This window comes from Lucilia cuprina, chromosome 3 (genome assembly GCF_022045245.1).
Source record: "Lucilia cuprina isolate Lc7/37 chromosome 3, ASM2204524v1, whole genome shotgun sequence".
Lineage (NCBI taxonomy): Eukaryota > Metazoa > Arthropoda > Insecta > Diptera > Calliphoridae > Lucilia > Lucilia cuprina.
The window spans coordinates 37,360,471-37,378,377 of record NC_060951.1 but is presented as its reverse complement, the minus strand read 5'-3'; the positions used below and the strand labels follow the sequence as shown (position 1 = coordinate 37,378,377).

Genomic DNA, 17,907 nt, shown 5'->3' with positions numbered 1-17,907 from the left:
TAGACTAGACTATAGACTAGACTATAGACTAGACTATAGACTAGACTATAGACTAGACTATAGACTAGACTATAGACTAGACTATAGACTAGACTAGGCTATAGAAAATTGTATAAGTAAAGTACTAAACAACGTGCCTGTTTCAAACTCTATAAACTTTACACACATTCCTCTAATTTGTAGGGTATATTGAAACTTGAGTGTATAGTAGTTTTATTATTCTCTATTTCTGTGAAAAATTCAAACATTTTCTTTTTTATCGCAATTTTCATCGCCTAAATGAATTCGTATGGTTGTGAATTTGTAAAATAAATGTAAAATAAATCAATTACAGAATTTTGAAAACATATTTTTCGAACTCAATTGAGTAATGGAATATTTTTAATCGCATTTTAATAGCAATATAAAAATTAATTTTGCTTTGAACGTATTCAAACGGAAATCGAATATGTTTATTTGAAAACTTGTTAAGTTTAAAAAAATATATATTATTATATATTTTATTATATATTTTAGCAAAATGGCACTTATTAAGAGAAGGAGAACTAGTTTATGTAAGTGAATATTTCAAAAGGATTTTATTTTCAGATCCTACAAAAAGATTAACTGCCAGTTCCTCTAAATGTGAACGAACATTTCTTTATCATTTTATTTTGAAAACAATAACAGTTTTTTAGTGGAATATTCAAGAATCTTTTAAAATATTGAAAATGTATAAATAATACGTTTTTTTCTTATTTTACAGCCGAAAATGAAGAAATGAATTGTGTGGAAATTCTAGCTACTACGATTTCAATAATTCTAATGGTCTTAACATTTCCCATTTCAATATTTATATGCTTTAAAGTAGTTTCGGAATATGAAAGAGCTGTGATATTTCGTATGGGTCGTTTGCGTAGTGGAGGAGCAAGAGGTAAACTATTTTTAAACTAATAAATACTTTAGAATAATAAAACTCTATTATAATTCTTCCAGGACCCGGTGTTTTCTTTGTTTTACCCTGTGTCGATGATTATTGTAAAGTAGATTTACGCACAGTATCCTTTGATGTACCACCACAAGAAGTATTATCTAAAGATTCGGTAACGGTTACCGTAGATGCAGTAGTTTATTATCGCATTAGTGATCCTTTGAAAGCTGTTATACAAGTATCAAATTATAGTCATTCCACACGTCTATTGGCGGCCACTACTTTACGCAACGTTTTGGGTACACGTAATTTATCTGAATTGCTGACAGAAAGAGAAACTATATCACATACCATGCAAATGTCCTTAGATGAGGCCACCGATCCCTGGGGTGTTAAGGTGGAGAGAGTGGAAATGTAAGTAACATAGAGTGATTAATAATAAACATTAGTCTTTGAAGTAAATTTCTATCCTTTAGAAAAGATGTTTCTTTGCCCACTGCCCTGCAAAGAGCCATGGCAGCGGAAGCTGAAGCAGCAAGAGAAGCCCGCGCTAAAGTGATAGCAGCCGAGGGTGAAATGAAATCCTCAAGAGCTTTAAGGGAGGCTTCAGATATTATATCAGCCAGTCCCTCAGCTTTACAGGTGCGTATTGTATACTTTTTCCTTTTTATTTCTTTTTACTTATTAACATTTTGTTTATATTTTCAGCTCCGCTATTTACAAACTTTGAATAACATTTCAGCCGAGAAGAATTCCACCATTATCTTTCCCCTACCCATGGATCTTTTAACGCCGTTCCTATCACATCAAAATACTTCATCACACTGTACGCACAAACATCAATGTCAGTGACATTTACCTTTAAAGCAGTATTTAGATGAGCTGCACTCCTGCGAATTGAAAAACGATGAAAATACTACATAACGAACGATTTAAATAATGTTTATACTATTATTAAGTTTTAAAGTCTTTTGTAAAATCGCTTTTTATTACAACAAGTAAATATTACTTTCCGCCACACCGTAATTTGTTTGCAACAATAATTCTTTAAAATAATTTTGAAATTTTCCATTGCCAGCTAGGATTACATGAACGTTTTCTTTTCTATATTGCAACTTTGCTAATAATAGCTCCAAGTAATTTTCTTTAAAACTTATGGGTTTAATGTCTTCTTTATATTTAAGTTTACTTTTAAAATTTTCACAAATTTCTAGGCATTGTTGGTTAATTAAACATTCAGTATTATCACACAATTCCCGAGACAAATAAATTTGCACCTGATAATTCCAATATTTATTGAAATCATATAATTTATCTCTAAAATAGACATGTTTTAAGTCTTGAAAACAGGCTATATGTGTAATTCTACACAAATCTTCCTCATTATTTAATATTTCCTCTATGATGGCTATAACCGGTGCTATTGCCACGCCTTGGCTGATGATTAGCAAACACTTTTCACCTTTGACATCTATTGCATGTTCAAAACTGCCTATGGGTCCTTTAAATTCCACTTCATCATTAATTTCTAATTTTTCTATATATTTCGACATGGGTCCTTGTGATTTTAAATTAACTAATATTTTAAATTCCATTTCCAAACAATCCCACCAATATGGTGAATAAGGACGTAGTAGAAATTTCCGTTCAATTGTCATTTCATTTCCGCTATTTCCCCCTTTCGCGTTTTTCATAATCGTTAAAGGTTTACGCATCATTAAATGATAGCCAGCATTCATGTCCAATATATATTCCTTATTATTTTCAAAATATTTAGATTTAAAGTGCAGCTCCCAAACATTGTTTACTTGAGGCTGGTGCAAAGTTTTATTTATTAGCCTGAAGTGTGTGTAATTGTTAAGTATATTTTGTTTGCCACTTTTATCGGCCTTTAGAGATTTGGCTGGTTTAATATTTAACACACAATTGGCACAACCATTACCACAACAATCACTTTCATTTATGTCTTCCATAAATATTAAAATATAATTAACTATTTTTTTTATAAAAACAAAACTACTTGCTAGATTAAAGATAATATATTAATGAGGTGAATATTTTGTTATCACAAAACAACGTTGTAAAAAAAGGTAACAAGAAAATTAGTACTATTTTTGGAGTTTATGAAAACAGTGCCCAACATTCAGATAAGTACGATGGGTGTTTAGAGTCTATAGTCTAGTCTATAGTCAAGTCTATAGTCTAGTCTATAGTCAAGTCTATAGTCTAGTCTATAGTCTAGTCTATAGTCTAGTCTTTAGTCTAGTCTATAGTATAGTCTATAGTCTAGTCTATAGTCTAGTCTATAGTCTAGTCTATAGTCTAGTCTATAGTCTAGTCTATAGTCTAGTCTATAGTCTAGTCTATAGTCTAGTCTATAGTCTAGTCTATAGTCTAGTCTATAGTCTAGTCTATAGTCTAGTCTATAGTCTAGTCTATAGTCTAGTCTATAGTCTAGTCTATAGTCTAGTCTATAGTCTAGTCTATAGTCTAGTCTATAGTCTAGTCTATAGTCTAGTCTATAGTCTAGTCTATAGTCTAGTCTATAGTCTAGTCTATAGTCTAGTCTATAGTCTAGTCTATAGTCTAGTCTATAGTCTAGTCTATAGTCTAGTCTATAGTCTAGTCTATAGTCTAGTCTATAGTCTAGTCTATACTCTAGTCTATAGTCTAGTCTATAGTCTAGTCTATAGTCTAGTCTATAGTCTAGTCTATAGTCTAGTCTATAGTCTAGTCTATAGTCTAGTCTATAGTCTAGTCTATAGTCTAGTCTATAGTCTAGTCTATAGTCTAGTCTATAGTCTAGTCTATAGTCTAGTCTATAGTCTAGTCTATAGTCTAGTCTATAGTCTAGTCTATAGTCTAGTCTATAGTCTAGTCTATAGTCTAGTCTATAGTCTAGTCTATAGTCTAGTCTATAGTCTAGTCTATAGTCTAGTCTATAGTCTAGTCTATAGTCTAGTCTATAGTCTAGTCTATAGTCTAGTCTATAGTCTAGTCTATAGTCTAGTCTATAGTCTAGTCTATAGTCTAGTCTATAGTCTAGTCTATAGTCTAGTCTATAGTCTAGTCTATAGTCTAGTCTATAGTCTAGTCTATAGTCTAGTCTATAGTCTAGTCTATAGTCTAGTCTATAGTCTAGTCTATAGTCTAGTCTATAGTCTAGTCTATAGTCTAGTCTATAGTCTAGTCTATAGTCTAGTCTATAGTCTAGTCTATAGTCTAGTCTATAGTCTAGTCTATAGTCTAGTTTATAGTCTAGTCTATAGTCTAGTCTATAGTCTAGTCTATAGTCTAGTCTATAGTCTAGTTTATAGTCTAGTCTATAGTCTAGTCTATAGTCTAGTCTATAGTCTAGTCTATAGTCTAGTCTATAGTCTAGTCTATAGTCTAGTCTATAGTCTAGTCTATAGTCTAGTCTATAGTCTAGTCTATAGTCTAGTCTATAGTCTAGTCTATAGTCTAGTCTATAGTCTAGTCTATAGTCTAGTCTATAGTCTAGTCTATAGTCTAGTCTATAGTCTAGTCTATAGTCTAGTCTATATTCTAGTCTATAGTCTAGTCTATAGTCTAGTCTATAGTCTAGTCTATAGTCTAGTCTATAGTCTAGTCTATAGTCTAGTCTATAGTCTAGTCTATAGTCTAGTCTATAATCTAGTCTATAGTCTAGTCTATAGTCTAGTCTATAGTCTAGTCTATAGTCTAGTCTATAGTCTAATCTATGGTCTACAGTCTAGTCTAAAGTCTAGTCCATAATCTAGTTTATAGTCCAGTCTATAGTCTAGCATGAAGTCGTCTATAAATCCACTCTATAGCAGCTTATCAAAAAAATTATTGCAATTTGCAATCATTCTCTACTACTTTTACTACTTCTTTATACAACTCTGTAATTTTCGTATTCTCTATTTACTTTGTTTTGACATTTCATTTTACTCATTTTTAGAGTAAAAAAAATATTACAGCTGAAAAAGTGCATTTTACTATTCTTATTGATGAAATATTTAAAAAAAAAATAATAAAATATGGATTTCACTAAAGAAAATTTTACAGGGAATTAAAGAAATACATAAACAAGTAATCCATTGATTGAAAATAAACAGAAAATAACAGCAAAAGTAAATAGTTTTATAAAAAACCACAGCAAAACCTTTAAAGCAACTGGTGGTGTACACCATTAGTAACCTTCCTAATAGGAATATTACATCAATATACAGAAAGAAACAAAGCAAATATCAAAAATATCAACAACAATGAATTTACAGTCATTATTTCGTGATTTTAATCCTAGGTAAGTATAGAGACAAATAAAATTTTCATTTCAGGAAAGTTGATTGTGATTTGTGTTTTTCTTCTAGTAAATTTATAGTACATTGTAGTTTATTTACGTTTGTAACATTATTTGCCCTGCGTTTAGATGGTTATATAGGTGAGTCTTTATATTTTTATAAAAAATATGAAATTTATGTTTAATGTTTTTATTCAAGATTGGCCTTGGTGGGCTATATTTACACCTTTATGGATTTGGAAAACTATAGCGGCCTTGGGTGCTACAGTCGGAGCCATAGTATGGTGTCGTTATCCTCACTACAGGTTTATACTTTCAAAAAACTGTTTAAAATATTACTTTTTTAACAAGCTTTCTTTAATATAGACTTGAAGGTGATTCCTATACACAGTTTAAGGCCATGTTAATTTCCCTATCCTTGCATTTGATTTTATTAATGTTTGAGTTATTGGCCTGCGATAATTTAACCTCCAAACGTCATTTGTGGGTTTTAGTTTTTATACCTTTGATATTTGGCTCGGTAGCCAGTGTGGGTGCTTGTGTTTGGGCTGTTAAACATGATCGTTCTTTTGAACTGGAACTATTTTTAGCGGTAAATGCTTTACAGTTTGTTTCATTACCGCTGAAATTGGATCAGTTTGTTACGTGGAATTGGGAAGTGGTGTTTGTGCCAATGTGGATTGTTATATGCTTAAGTTTAGTTAGTAAGTATAGAAGTAAATTGTTTGTTAATAATTTCTTATAACTTTGTAATTTTTGTGAATTTTTAGGTGTTTTGTATAATATTATATTTTGTGGAATCATGATGCGTACCCCAGAAATATCTCTGCAACAGAAGAAAGCTGCTCTCAATGCAGCAGTGGGTAATATTTGCACGGTCTTGCCATTGTTATTCTTTCAAGTAAGTGTTAATAAATAAATAAATAGATAGATAGATAGATAGATAGATAGATAGATAGATAGATAGATAGATAGATAGATAGATAGATAGATAGATAGATAGATAGATAGATAGATAGATAGATAGATAGATAGATAGATAGATAGATAGATAGATAGATAGATAGATAGATAGATAGATAGATAGATAGATAGATAGATAGATAGATAGATAGATAGATAGATAGATAGATAGATAGATAGATAGATAGATAGATAGAGAGATAGATTAAGTAAATAGTTTACTAACGTCTTCTACACTTTCAGGTGGTCATTTGCGATAAACTTGAAGGAGAATTAAAGTTCCCCTACATTGTTATATTCTCTCCTCTATTGGCCTCAATCTTCGCTTTAATTGTTCTAAGTTTCAGCGCCAAAGGTGGAAACAAATGGTGGTTTGGCATACGTAAATCATTCAGTCAATTCCTACTCTCTGCCATGCCTTTCCTGCAAGAATATGGTAATATTTCCTACCATGCCGACAACAGTAATGCACAACAATCGCAACCCTTAGACGGTGGCTCCTCATCGAGTACTTTGCATATGGGTGATTTTGATAAACATGACAAAAAGAGTAAAAAATCAGCTAAAAATGATAGTATGAAACCAGTGGTGCCCATTATAAGTATTGATTTGCCTGATTAAATAACAAAAACTAAAAAGAAAATAATAAACTCCCACCACCACTAACACAACTCCTTTTCCCCTTTTAACACACTGGTTCATTATAAAACATTTTACTAGAAGTAAGTGTTAGTAGTTAAGTAATTGTTTATATATTTTTTTTAATTATTAAAATCTTTTTTAATTTTCTTTAATTTTTAAGTAAACAAACGCACTTCCACAAATCATTAATTTCATTTTTTTTTAATTTGAAATATGTTAAAATCAAAACCTCTTTATGTTTTGAGAATCTCTTTAAGTTTTGTTAATTATACTAATTTTTTAAACTTTTATTACACTAAAAAAACTTAGTTAAATAAAGAAGAAAAAACTTAAAATAGAAATTAAAAAAAATTAAATTTAAAACAAATTTGAAAAACAATTTTTTTTCTAAAAAAACAATTAAATTCAACTTAGGTATGAATTAATTAGTATTATAGTAAACAAATAAAAAAACAAAAAATTAAGGAATTATATGTACTAGAATGTTAATAAATAAAAAGTAAAATATAAATGTTTAAACATACAGTTGTTTTATTGAAATTTTTATTTTAAAATTTGAACAACTAAACATTTTTCTATATGAAAAGTTTACTACTGAAACTTTTCTATAAGAACTGTTGAAAATGTCCTAAAGAAATTGTTGAAAACTAAAATATTTCTATAAAATATGTTTAATTCTTAAAATGAATTAAGAAATTTTTATGAAGAAAATTTCAATAATAAAATTAAACAATGGTTTAAAATGCAGAAGTTTCCTCTAAACTACATTTTGTTATCGAAATTTGCATAAATTTTAAATTTAAGTAAAATTTTCCTCCAGAAACCGTTATTTATAATTAATACTACTATTTTATGCAACTGCGTAGTTAGTTTGTTTTTTAATTACTGTAATATTTAGGTTGGCAACGTTGTCAAAAACAAGCCATCATACTCTCTTGACAGGTAAAAGAAAAACGCATACATTTTTCTCTTGATAAAATTTACAATTCTTTTTTTTTGTAAAATAATTGCATTTAATTAGCCAAAAAATTAAGATACTAATAAGAATTGAAAACTCTAGTTTATAGAAAAAGTGAAATTTAAATAATTATCTGTGTTTAATATAAAAATTTTTGTGATCAAAATTTTACAGCAGCAACGGCGACGAACACTACGCAATAATAATACATAATAAAGAACAAACAAAAAGTGAGACAGACAAGAATCTGATTATTGCGCTAGTGTTACGTACCAACAGACATACGGTCAAAAGTTTGCCAATTTTTTAAGGGTAAGTGGACCAATGTTATCTAAAAAGTATGTATGTATATGTTTACAAATAATGCTAAGTTTTGATTTTATTTTAGGTGTTTAAAATAATAGCAAAAAAACTAAATAAAATTAAAATTTATTAAAAAAAACTTGCGTTAATATAACTTTACGGTCGTTTTGTTAAATTTTTAAAGAAAAGTTTATAAAAACAGTGTTTGTAACAAAAAAAAAGAAAAACTAAACAATGAATATTATACCCGGTGAACCAGTGCCACCCGGTTTCGAAGATGAAGTAAATCGCCAGCCTCAAATACAGCCCTCGATAGATCAATATAAGGGCAATGCCTTGATAGGCATTGAATACACCGTAGAATTGCACGAAGATGATCGCCATGAACCGGGCTATTTGTGTACATTGTGTGATAAACGTGGTGATCCACGTACTATTATAAATCACTGGTGTTCCTTTAATCATCGCATGAAGTATTTAGAAAAACATTATCCCTCGGCAGTAAGGGAATGTCAACCGGTTAAGTACAAACCCAATTCGCATAATATAATGATATTAATTGTACAACGTTTGGCCGAAGCCATTGAAGATCATCATGGACGCTTGCTGGTATCGGTTATGAATGCCGATGATTTTCGCAAACGTAAAACCATATTAACCGAACAAATTATGAAGAAGAAACATTTTGATGAAAAAAATGGTCCAAATTTTCTAAATGCCATTGATCGCACTATGTGGGAACAAAAGGCACCCTTTAAGAAACATGACATTAATAAGGCCCCCAAAAGGGTAAACAATGAGAAAGGCAAGCCTTCATTGTCCGTTAAGGATGGTTTAGATGAAATATCATCGGATTCTGATAATCAAGATACAGTGAAAAAACCCAAACTAACACGTATCCAGCAGCCGGCTTTTACTAATAAAAAACGTGATTCACCTCTTAACGCAGAAGAGCCAGAGAAAAAGTTACCCACTCCCAAGGAACTGTCATTGCAGGCTTCTCACATTGCTCAGGAACGTTATAAATGGGAAAAATATCGTTGTATGTTGGAAATACAACTAAAACAAATGGAAAAAATACAGGCAGACTATGAAAAAGCACCCGAAAAACATCCTCATTATCCCGAGGAATGGAAGAAATTCTGGAATCGTCGCTATAAAGAATTACAGGCCGAAAAGAAAGTTGATCCTAATAAATATGACTACAAGCCGGAATGGATTGTTTTCTGGACTAAACGTATGAAGGAACTTTTCAATGCTGAGGTAGAAAAAAAGAAAAAAGAAATAAAAATCAAATTGGGTTTACCCGAAGATGCTGAGGAAAAGGTGGATCAACTTAAAGAAAAATATAAACTTCCGGTTAATCGTGTGCCAACGAAATCAATTAGCCGGGGTGGTCCTGCGGCAGATGTTATTGATATCAGCGATGATGATTCTCCTCGTCACAGTCGTTACTCTAGATCTCGGCGCTCACGCACTAGATCGCGTTCACGTTCTCCTCGTCCACGTCAGCGTGATTATAGACGTTCGCGTTCTCGTTCACGCTCACGTTCGAATTCACGTTCTCGTTCTCTTTCACCATTTTCAGATGAATTTGAACCCTCCAGCTCTAGCAAACACTTACACAAGAAACATCATAATCCCATACGGCCTTATGGTGTTGAACATCCTCCTTCAGATTATTATCCTTATACGCGTGTTTCACGTTATCCACCATCCAGCAGCGTGCCATCACACTATCCCCCACCCACGGCCCACTATCGTGTTTTAGATTCTAGTAAAATACCCAAATATCAAGAACCTGAGTATAGACAACCAAAAGAAACGAAAGAAGAACCCAAAGAGGAAGAACCCGAAGGACCACTCACCGTTGTTGCTGTCTTACGTTTGTTGACCGCACTCGAAGAACATTTAGGTAGTTTGGGTCCCAAAGTGGTGGATATGTTGGGTAAAGCATTGGCTTTAGAAAAACTCAAAGGCAATTCATCGGATGATTTACTAATGAACGAAGATCATTGTGTTTTCTTTGAAACCATAAAGGAAAAACTTAAAGGTTTACTTATTGCCGACGTCTTGGACGATCAGCAAAAAGTGAGAGCTGTTAAAAGGGCCATTAAAAATATAGCAGCTCTTATACATCAGGTCACCACTAAAGGTAAGTTGAAAATAGTTTTTGTGTTTAGTAATGCTATTTAAGATTATCTTAAGTATATATATAGTAGTTTTAATTAATAGTATTAGTTTTCGTTATTTCGTTAAGTTTATTTTGTAAGTTAGTAAAATGAATACATTTTTCTTTAACGTTAAATGTTTTACTTTAAATGTGCGGTTCGATTAGTATCTCTAGGTGTTTATAATAAAGTGTTATAGTTCATATTTCCAAATCAAATAAAAACTCTGTAGCAATGAAACGTTTTTAGGTAAGAAATTAAAAATTTTATCAATAATGTTTAATAGACAATTATTTTGAAAAGTAAATCTTGTTACATTTTTCCACTTTTAAGGTTTGTTTTATATTTTACATTCGTTTACATGTTTTCAGTAGACTTTTGAGAAGATTTTTTATTAATTTAAATCTTATAATTATATCAAACCTAAAGGATATCAATATATCCTTTAAGGATTTTTAAAACCTTTTTGGAACATACAAATTTTGTTTTAAGTAATATAATCCAATTTCATCTTCAAAACCATAGTGTTCGGTATATTGTAAGTTAATTGTGTTAAAGTGATATGAAATTATTATAACGTATAATGAAAATTTACAAAAATATCGAAGATTTCGGAACTATTGTGTCTCATGTGATTGTCATCTAAAACGTTATGTGAAAAATTAAAAAAAAAAAACAAAACTAATAATGTGTAGATCAACAATTTTATAAACTTATCAATGGTGTAATTTGAAAACAATTAAACATATATAGTCGGGCATAGCCGACCTTATTGTACCCTTCATCAGTGAGTATATTTAAAATGTGGATTATTTAAAAAAAAAATTAAACATTTAAGTTAATTTTACCTCACATGTGTTTATAAATGTGTCTTTGTATGGGTCAAATAAAGCCGGATATTATTTTTAAACGAGAGTGGATACAGTCATTACTTTATTGTCTCCAAGTAATCTAGAAAGTAAGGATTCATTAACACTTCTTTGAGTTTGCTTTCTGACTGAGTCTATAAGAATAAATTCAGCAGCTTGAAAAGGAGTTAATGGTATTCGCAAATAACATAACGTCTAACCACCTGATTGACTTTTATCACTAATAAACTCTTTGTAAACGAGAGTGTAGACAATGGCCACTTTACTGCCCCTTAATAATCTTGAGAATAGACACGTAAAATAATCTTTAGTAAAAAGTGTATAGAATCTAGAGAGTAAAGATTCATTATCACTCCTTTTGATTTATGAAATGACGATGGAGTTCCTTTGGGACCTGAGTAGACGATTGGCGAGAAGTAAGTGTTACAGTAGACTGGATTGTAGGGTTTTTAGGACACTATGGCCGAAGTTAAATCCAAAAGCAACCAGAATGCTATTAGGTTTGGACAGGAAGAATATAAGGATTTTATTAGGGGTAATAACCGGACACTGCTCAATTTGAGCCTTTAGGGGTAATGGGGTCGGTAACACACAGGATTTTTGCAGGTTGTGTAAGGACAAAGAAGAACTGGAGACAGTGGGGCATATGCCACTGTCCCAGATTACAGAGTCTGAGACTGAAATGGCTAGGTAAAGGATTCCACGATGAACTAGGAAATGTAAGCAGGGTGTAACCTAGGCCACATTATGAGTTTCATCAGGGGAATTTTTTGGTTTTCAGATAACAAACAATTAAGGATTTCCCTTCCATGACCACTTTCATTTTCTGTTTTCTCTTTTTGGAGGGAAAATCTTACTCTTCTCATCTTTCTTCTCTTCTTACTCTTTTGTTTTCTCTTTGTTCTTTATTAAAGGGATTCACAATGGAACTTTGGGTCTTCGAGTGGATGTATACATTGATATACAAACCTTTTAAACTAAACTAGTAAGTGGTAGGTTAAGGGCGAGTTTTTCTGATAAAGATAATCTTCATTCTTTGGTTAAACCTGGTTTAATATATGTTTCGTGTTTTTCAGTTATCAGTAAAGTTACATATTATCTTAGTTTAACTGAGTGTAATTGGCCAATTAAACTTAAGTTGTAAGTGAGAAAACACAATTAACAAAAACAATAAAACAATGATTTCGGATGAACAAAAACAATATATTTTAAGTAAATTGCAATTTTCTGATTTGTTTTGTTTTATTTTATTTATTATTGTTTTAAATGTTTATTTAACATTTTTCCAAAATTTTCCATTTTACAAAACTATTGTTTGCACAAAACAGCTGTTCATTGTTTATGTTTTTGAGTGAACAGTTGGCAATACTAACAAAGTTAACTGAGCTTAAACCTAAAACTGAAAAACACAATCATCGGTTAAAGTCGGCCTAAATTTGTTCCGAGTTTATTCTAACGGCAAGTTAAACCTAGTTTAACTGATGAGTAAGAAACCCGCCATAAGTAACTAGTGTTTGACAGTGTCACCCCGAACTGCTAAGTGTTCTGTTTCTTTGTGCGCTTAAAGAAGTAATTATGTTGTATCTAAACAAATTCGTGATGTGTTATTTAACTCTTAAATATTGTAATATTATAATTCTCATTTTGTAGATGTTTCTGTTTCCCATAATGTTCGTAAACTCAAGAATTTTTATTGATCTATGATATTAATCTAAAAAAAATTCAGTTTAAAGGGGTTTCAGTTAAAAAAAATTATCGAAATTTACAAATTCAACGGAATCTAACAAATCGATTTTTTATTGAAACCGTAAAGTAATCGATTAATGTTAAAAGTGTGAAACTTAAACTATTCTAAACAGTTTACAAATTAATTTAAATTTTGTTAAAAATACAAGTTTTGAGTGAAAAGTGTGTCTTTAATGGTGGTGGTGTTACAGAAAATAGTGTTTATTTTAAACAAAAAGTAATAAATTTAATGGTAAACAAATGTGCAAAAGTGTTGCCATCGTGTTTTATTTTTCGAAAAAACAATTTTATATTTTGCAACCGGTTTTTCCGGAATTTAAAATTTAACGGTAAAGTGTTCTAATAAAATATTAAAAATAATAAATATTTCTTGTAACAAAACAAATGTGAAAAGTGTTGCCGTTGTGATAAGATTTTTTTTTTAAATTGTTTGCTTTTAAACAAAATTTTATTAAAAAATACATATTTTATTGAATTTTGTAAACATTTAACATATTTAAATGTTCTGTAGTCATAGATTTGTATAATATTTATGTTTACTTTTATAAATTACTTTTTTAGAAAAGTGTTGCCGCGGTGACTTATTTTTTTTTAAATATTAAAAGTATTTTATTGAATTTAAGAAAGAAGATTATTCAGTTAGAATTACTTATAGATATATAAAACTTTAATAGATTTTAAAGAAAATTTAAATTTTTTTCAGTTTATATCATAAGAAAGATAATCAGGAATCATTTATTTCTATTAACCGATCGATTTCTGGAATAATGTTCATTCTTTGCTTATCGAAAAAATGAAAAACGTACATTTCTCATGAAATTAAAAATTTCTAGTTTTCAAAGTGGAATTGAATAGTAAACATTCCGATGCGGTATGAGAGATTGATCTGCAAAAGGTGATCTTAAAATAACTCAATAATAATACATAATAAAAAATTACGTATATATCTTTATTATCGTATGAATATCTTTAAAAATCGCGATAAATTTTTTAAATGTTTTCAAACTAGAAGTGCGTTTAAAATCGTTAGTATTATTATAAATCTTTAAACAATTTTCGGAAGTTAAAAGTGAAATAGTTTAATCAGTTGATTATAAGAAATGAATGCAAAAGAGTAATTATTTAAATTGCAAAAGAAAAAGTAATTTTTTTATACATATATTCTAATTATACAATAATAATTTTATCAGAAATTTTCTTTACTCATTTCTCTATATCTCTAGGACCTTCTACGGATAGCACTAAAGATAAAATTGAAAACAACAATGATGGTGCAAGCAACAAAACTAAAGTGACACTAAATAAGAATGCAACAGGACCGAATATTAAAGATTTACCCTTTGATCGTCAGACAGTGGCTACTAAATTGGCGGCTGCCTTAGTTATGGAGGGACGTGAAGATGTCTCGACAGCCGATATGGATAAATTAATATATATGTTTATTTTAATGGTTAAATTAAACAAAACCAAACGTGAAACGGATGGTAAGGGTTTATGCTGTAATGATATTCTACCAGCATTGGGTATAGCAACAAGCAAACTGCCAAAAACTACTTTATCACTGGCAAATCTACCCGCTATTGTAGATGATTTGCTAGAACATGAGGTTAATGCTTTGGTCAAAGAGGTGGAAGAGGAAATGGAAAGTGAAGTGGTGGCAAATGATAAGGAAGCTAAAAACGATAACAATAGCAGTATGTTAGAATCGCTAACCGATTCTGATCTACAGACATTATTACAAAATTTCAAACACTTATCGAGTGAGGAACAACATCATTTGATAGCCCATCTTAAGAAACTCGAATCTGCCGATCCTGGACGTGTTGAAAAACTAAGAAAATTTGTTAATATTTCAGATCTAACAGGCTCCAAAGAATCCTCTAATAAATCGAACAAAACTTCCGATAGTACACCCACAAAATCTTCAACTTCTTCAAAATCTAAAACACGTTACGATGATACTCCACCCTCGGGCAGTAGAAAAGGACACAATGCTTTACCGCCAGGTACAGAAGATGATGATGATGATGACGACGATGGCAGCAGCCGAAGACGTGTTAATCCCAATAAATTTAGTTTAGATGATGATGACGACGATGATTACAATTTTGAGGATGTATTTAAGGCTGCCTCGAGCAATGTCAATCGTTTGTCTGAAGAACATTCACGTCCATCTAAATCACCCATTGTTCCTGTATCATCATCACCCAGTGCATTGACATTTAATCCTGCTGGTCTCAAGACTTCTTTGAATGATACACAAAATCTTATTGCCAATCTAATGGGCTCTTTACAGCAAAGCAATTCCAATTCGGCCAATAAGTCATCACCCTCCTCCTCTACAGCAAAATCATCAATACAACCTTCTGCACCACAACCAGTGCCACCCATAGCTGCCGCAGCATCTCATCAACAGCAGCAAACACAAGTGCCACCAACCCAACATGCCAATCAGATGGCATTCTATCAGCAACAACAACAGCAGCAGCAACATCAAGCCTATCCTCCAGGTCCTTACAATCAAATGAATTCTGCTCAAGCTAATTACTACAACTCAATGGGTGGCTACAATCAAAATCCCTATGATGGCTATCAGCAATGGCCGCAAGGTCAACAACAAATACCACCTCAAAATATGCAACAATTTGGTATGCAAGGTTATGGTATGCCTCCCCAACAAATGGGCTACAATATGTATGGACAAGGCCGCAACTAAGTTGTAAAAGCTTTTTTTCTTTTTATATAAAATATCACAAAATAAGACTAGTTATATAAACCGTACATTAACAATTGAAATAAATTTTACATTTAAGAAAAAACTCATTTTGCAAAACAAAAGTTTATGGAAAATATATTAATTATTTTCCCACAAATTTCTTTTCATAGAGAAAACGTTTAATTTTTGCAAATACATACATATATCATTTTCTTTATCATTTATTTCGCCATCTTAATTTCAAAAAAGCAATTTCATTTTGCTTAAATTATTTACTCAAAGTTTAATTTAATGTTTTTTTTTTTGTAATTTGAATAAAATTTAAAGATTTATAATGTAAATCTAAGGACACACTCAATTTACTTCGGACATTGTTTTCGCAAATAAAAATTCGTTATAGAAATAAAACGAAAAAATTGCTACGATGTTATGGAAGAAAAAACTTATTTACATTTATGCCATTCTTTTTAAATAAAAATGCAAGCTAAATATTAAAAAAATACATTAAAAAGTTGTAACAAAAGGAAATTTAAATTCTTATTTCATTCGTAAGTATATATCGAATAAAAGATCAATTTGTAAGCAAATTTCCGAAAGGCTATTTGAGAAAAAAACTCGATTTCTAACCATTCCACCATGATGCGAAGGACTTTCGTCCAATTAGTCTTACATCTTTTCAGTTCAAAACGCTGGAAATAGTCATCGACTCACATATTAGGTTAGTGTAGCAGCTGCTGGAGGAGGTGGTAATGATGTCAAACGCTCTAGTGCCAGCAGTGAAGGATTTTGTGAAATCGACGATTTTGGTAGCGATAGTAGTAGCAATAATTTATGCGCCTCTGACAAGGATGGTCGCAGTATAAATCCAGCCAAATTTGTTAATAATAAACTCACAATATCCTCCTTATCGCAATCGGATTCTCAACAATCGTTCGATGTCTCTTTACCGGATGGTTTGTAAGATGCAATTGATAAAATAGGCTTCTCTTTGCCCACTACTCTAACAAATAAGTCAAATATAGTGGCTACTTTATCTTCACAATCATCTTCAGATTCAAACTCTTCTTCTTCCTCGGCTTTATCGAATTCTTCATCCTCTTCTTTGTTAATAGCAACGGGTTCGGAGACACCGGCCTTAGAAAAGGTTAAATCTTACGATTCAGACGTTTATCAAAAGATGAATCGTGTTCCTCTTCAAGTCAACATGCCAACCTTAAAGGACGATCTCCTGAGACAGCTTTACATGAGATTGTAAGAGTCATATAAAGATCCCTCGAATTTAAATATTACACTATGGAAGCATTCATAGACGTATGTCTTTAATAACGTAATTACTTCTACAATTTAACAAGCTCTTGTTAATCTGGATGTTGAAGAGTATATCAGCAACTGGTTGGTAACTATGTTGAAATCTAGAATAATTAGTGAAAACAAGTGGAACGAGGCACACCACAGGGCGGCATAATCTCTACACTACTTTGGCTTATCGATGTTAACTTGATTCTTATGAAACTAGAAAACAGAAGGATAAAGATCATTGTTTATGCGGAGTAAATCCAAGCAAGATAGAACTGGTACTATTCACAATAAAGACCAAGCTTCAACCTGCCAAGGTAAAAAAACGCGAAATCCCTTTATCAAACGATGGCAAATATATAGGAACTATTCTAGACTCCAAATTATCATGGAAACTCAACATCCAGCACAAAGTCAAGAAGGCAAAGGTTGCCTACTATACCTATCGTAAGATGATTGGAATGTAATGGGGGCTTAGTCCCAACATAGTTAAATGGATGTACACAGCTATACGGATCTCTTGTATGGTGAACTTCAACTAAGTTATAGATCAGCTATACAAAGTTCAGAGATCAGCATGCGGGAGTTGGATGTCAAGAACATATGGTCACGCTAAGATTTTAAGTTTGTTACCTTCAATCTTAAACCAACCATCCGACTATATTACCCCACACTCAGACTTTGATAGAGTCTTTAAAGTCAGAATTCCTTCTAGGAGCGAGTGATGTAGAGGTAGTCTACCGAGCGAATATAGCACTACAATCTTTACAGATGGTGTCTTCTGCAAAGAAGCTGGGGTAAGTATATCACAACATCTTTTAGGCTGAAATATTTGCGATAAAATCAGCCTGTAGGGTATTGCATGACCTCAATATTCGCGGCAACGTAGGAATCTTTGTCGATAGTCAAGCGGCACTTCTCTCACTAAACTCTTATACTTCCCTATTAGTTAGACAATGCAAGAAGAATCTGTCAATCGCCTGTCTGACATTACCCCTGTTTGGGTACCTGCGCAGATGATCTTGCCAGAACGGAATCTGCTTTTAAC

At 31.5% G+C, this 17,907-nt stretch overlaps 4 protein-coding genes across 5 annotated transcripts in view; 3 read left to right on the top strand and 1 right to left on the bottom strand.

Annotated features, from left to right (window-relative positions):
• Positions 1-1,936, top strand: part of LOC111682356 (band 7 protein AGAP004871-like) — a 4,961-nt gene extending 3,025 nt beyond the window's left edge. Inside the window, exons 2-5 of the mRNA XM_023444286.2 lie at positions 746-913; positions 976-1,324; positions 1,387-1,552; positions 1,619-1,936. Of these exons, the coding sequence (XP_023300054.1) occupies positions 746-913; positions 976-1,324; positions 1,387-1,552; positions 1,619-1,762 (827 nt within the window). The 3' untranslated portion in view covers positions 1,763-1,936. The remainder of the gene's footprint in view (positions 1-745; positions 914-975; positions 1,325-1,386; positions 1,553-1,618) is intronic.
• On the bottom strand, positions 1,825-2,943 carry LOC111682369 (NADH-cytochrome b5 reductase-like; the record flags this gene model as incomplete). The annotated part of the gene is made up of 1 exon (XM_023444300.2): positions 1,825-2,943. A coding segment is annotated over one exon (1,044 nt), but the record flags the coding sequence as incomplete, so codon positions are not given.
• A 1,919-nt stretch (positions 2,944-4,862) lies between these two features.
• LOC111682364 (transmembrane protein 185B) lies at positions 4,863-7,269 on the top strand. The gene is made up of 6 exons (XM_023444295.2): positions 4,863-5,198; positions 5,266-5,336; positions 5,395-5,500; positions 5,562-5,899; positions 5,966-6,096; positions 6,402-7,269. The coding sequence occupies exons 1-6, from the start codon at positions 5,161-5,163 to the stop codon at positions 6,777-6,779; spliced, it is 1,062 nt and encodes a 353-aa protein (XP_023300063.2). The 5' UTR covers positions 4,863-5,160; the 3' UTR covers positions 6,780-7,269.
• A 449-nt stretch (positions 7,270-7,718) lies between these two features.
• Positions 7,719-15,761, top strand: LOC111682359 (uncharacterized protein CG7065). 2 transcript variants are annotated; one of them, XM_046947559.1, is made up of 4 exons: positions 7,719-7,742; positions 7,933-8,070; positions 8,147-10,216; positions 14,071-15,761. In XM_046947559.1, the coding sequence occupies exons 3-4, from the start codon at positions 8,296-8,298 to the stop codon at positions 15,561-15,563; spliced, it is 3,414 nt and encodes a 1,137-aa protein (XP_046803515.1). In that variant the 5' UTR covers positions 7,719-7,742; positions 7,933-8,070; positions 8,147-8,295; the 3' UTR covers positions 15,564-15,761. The 2 variants fall into 2 exon arrangements, with proteins under 2 accessions (XP_046803515.1, XP_023300058.2); XM_023444290.2 differs by lacking the exon at positions 7,719-7,742 and having other exon boundaries at positions 7,796-8,070.
• Positions 15,762-17,907: the final 2,146 nt, after the last annotated feature.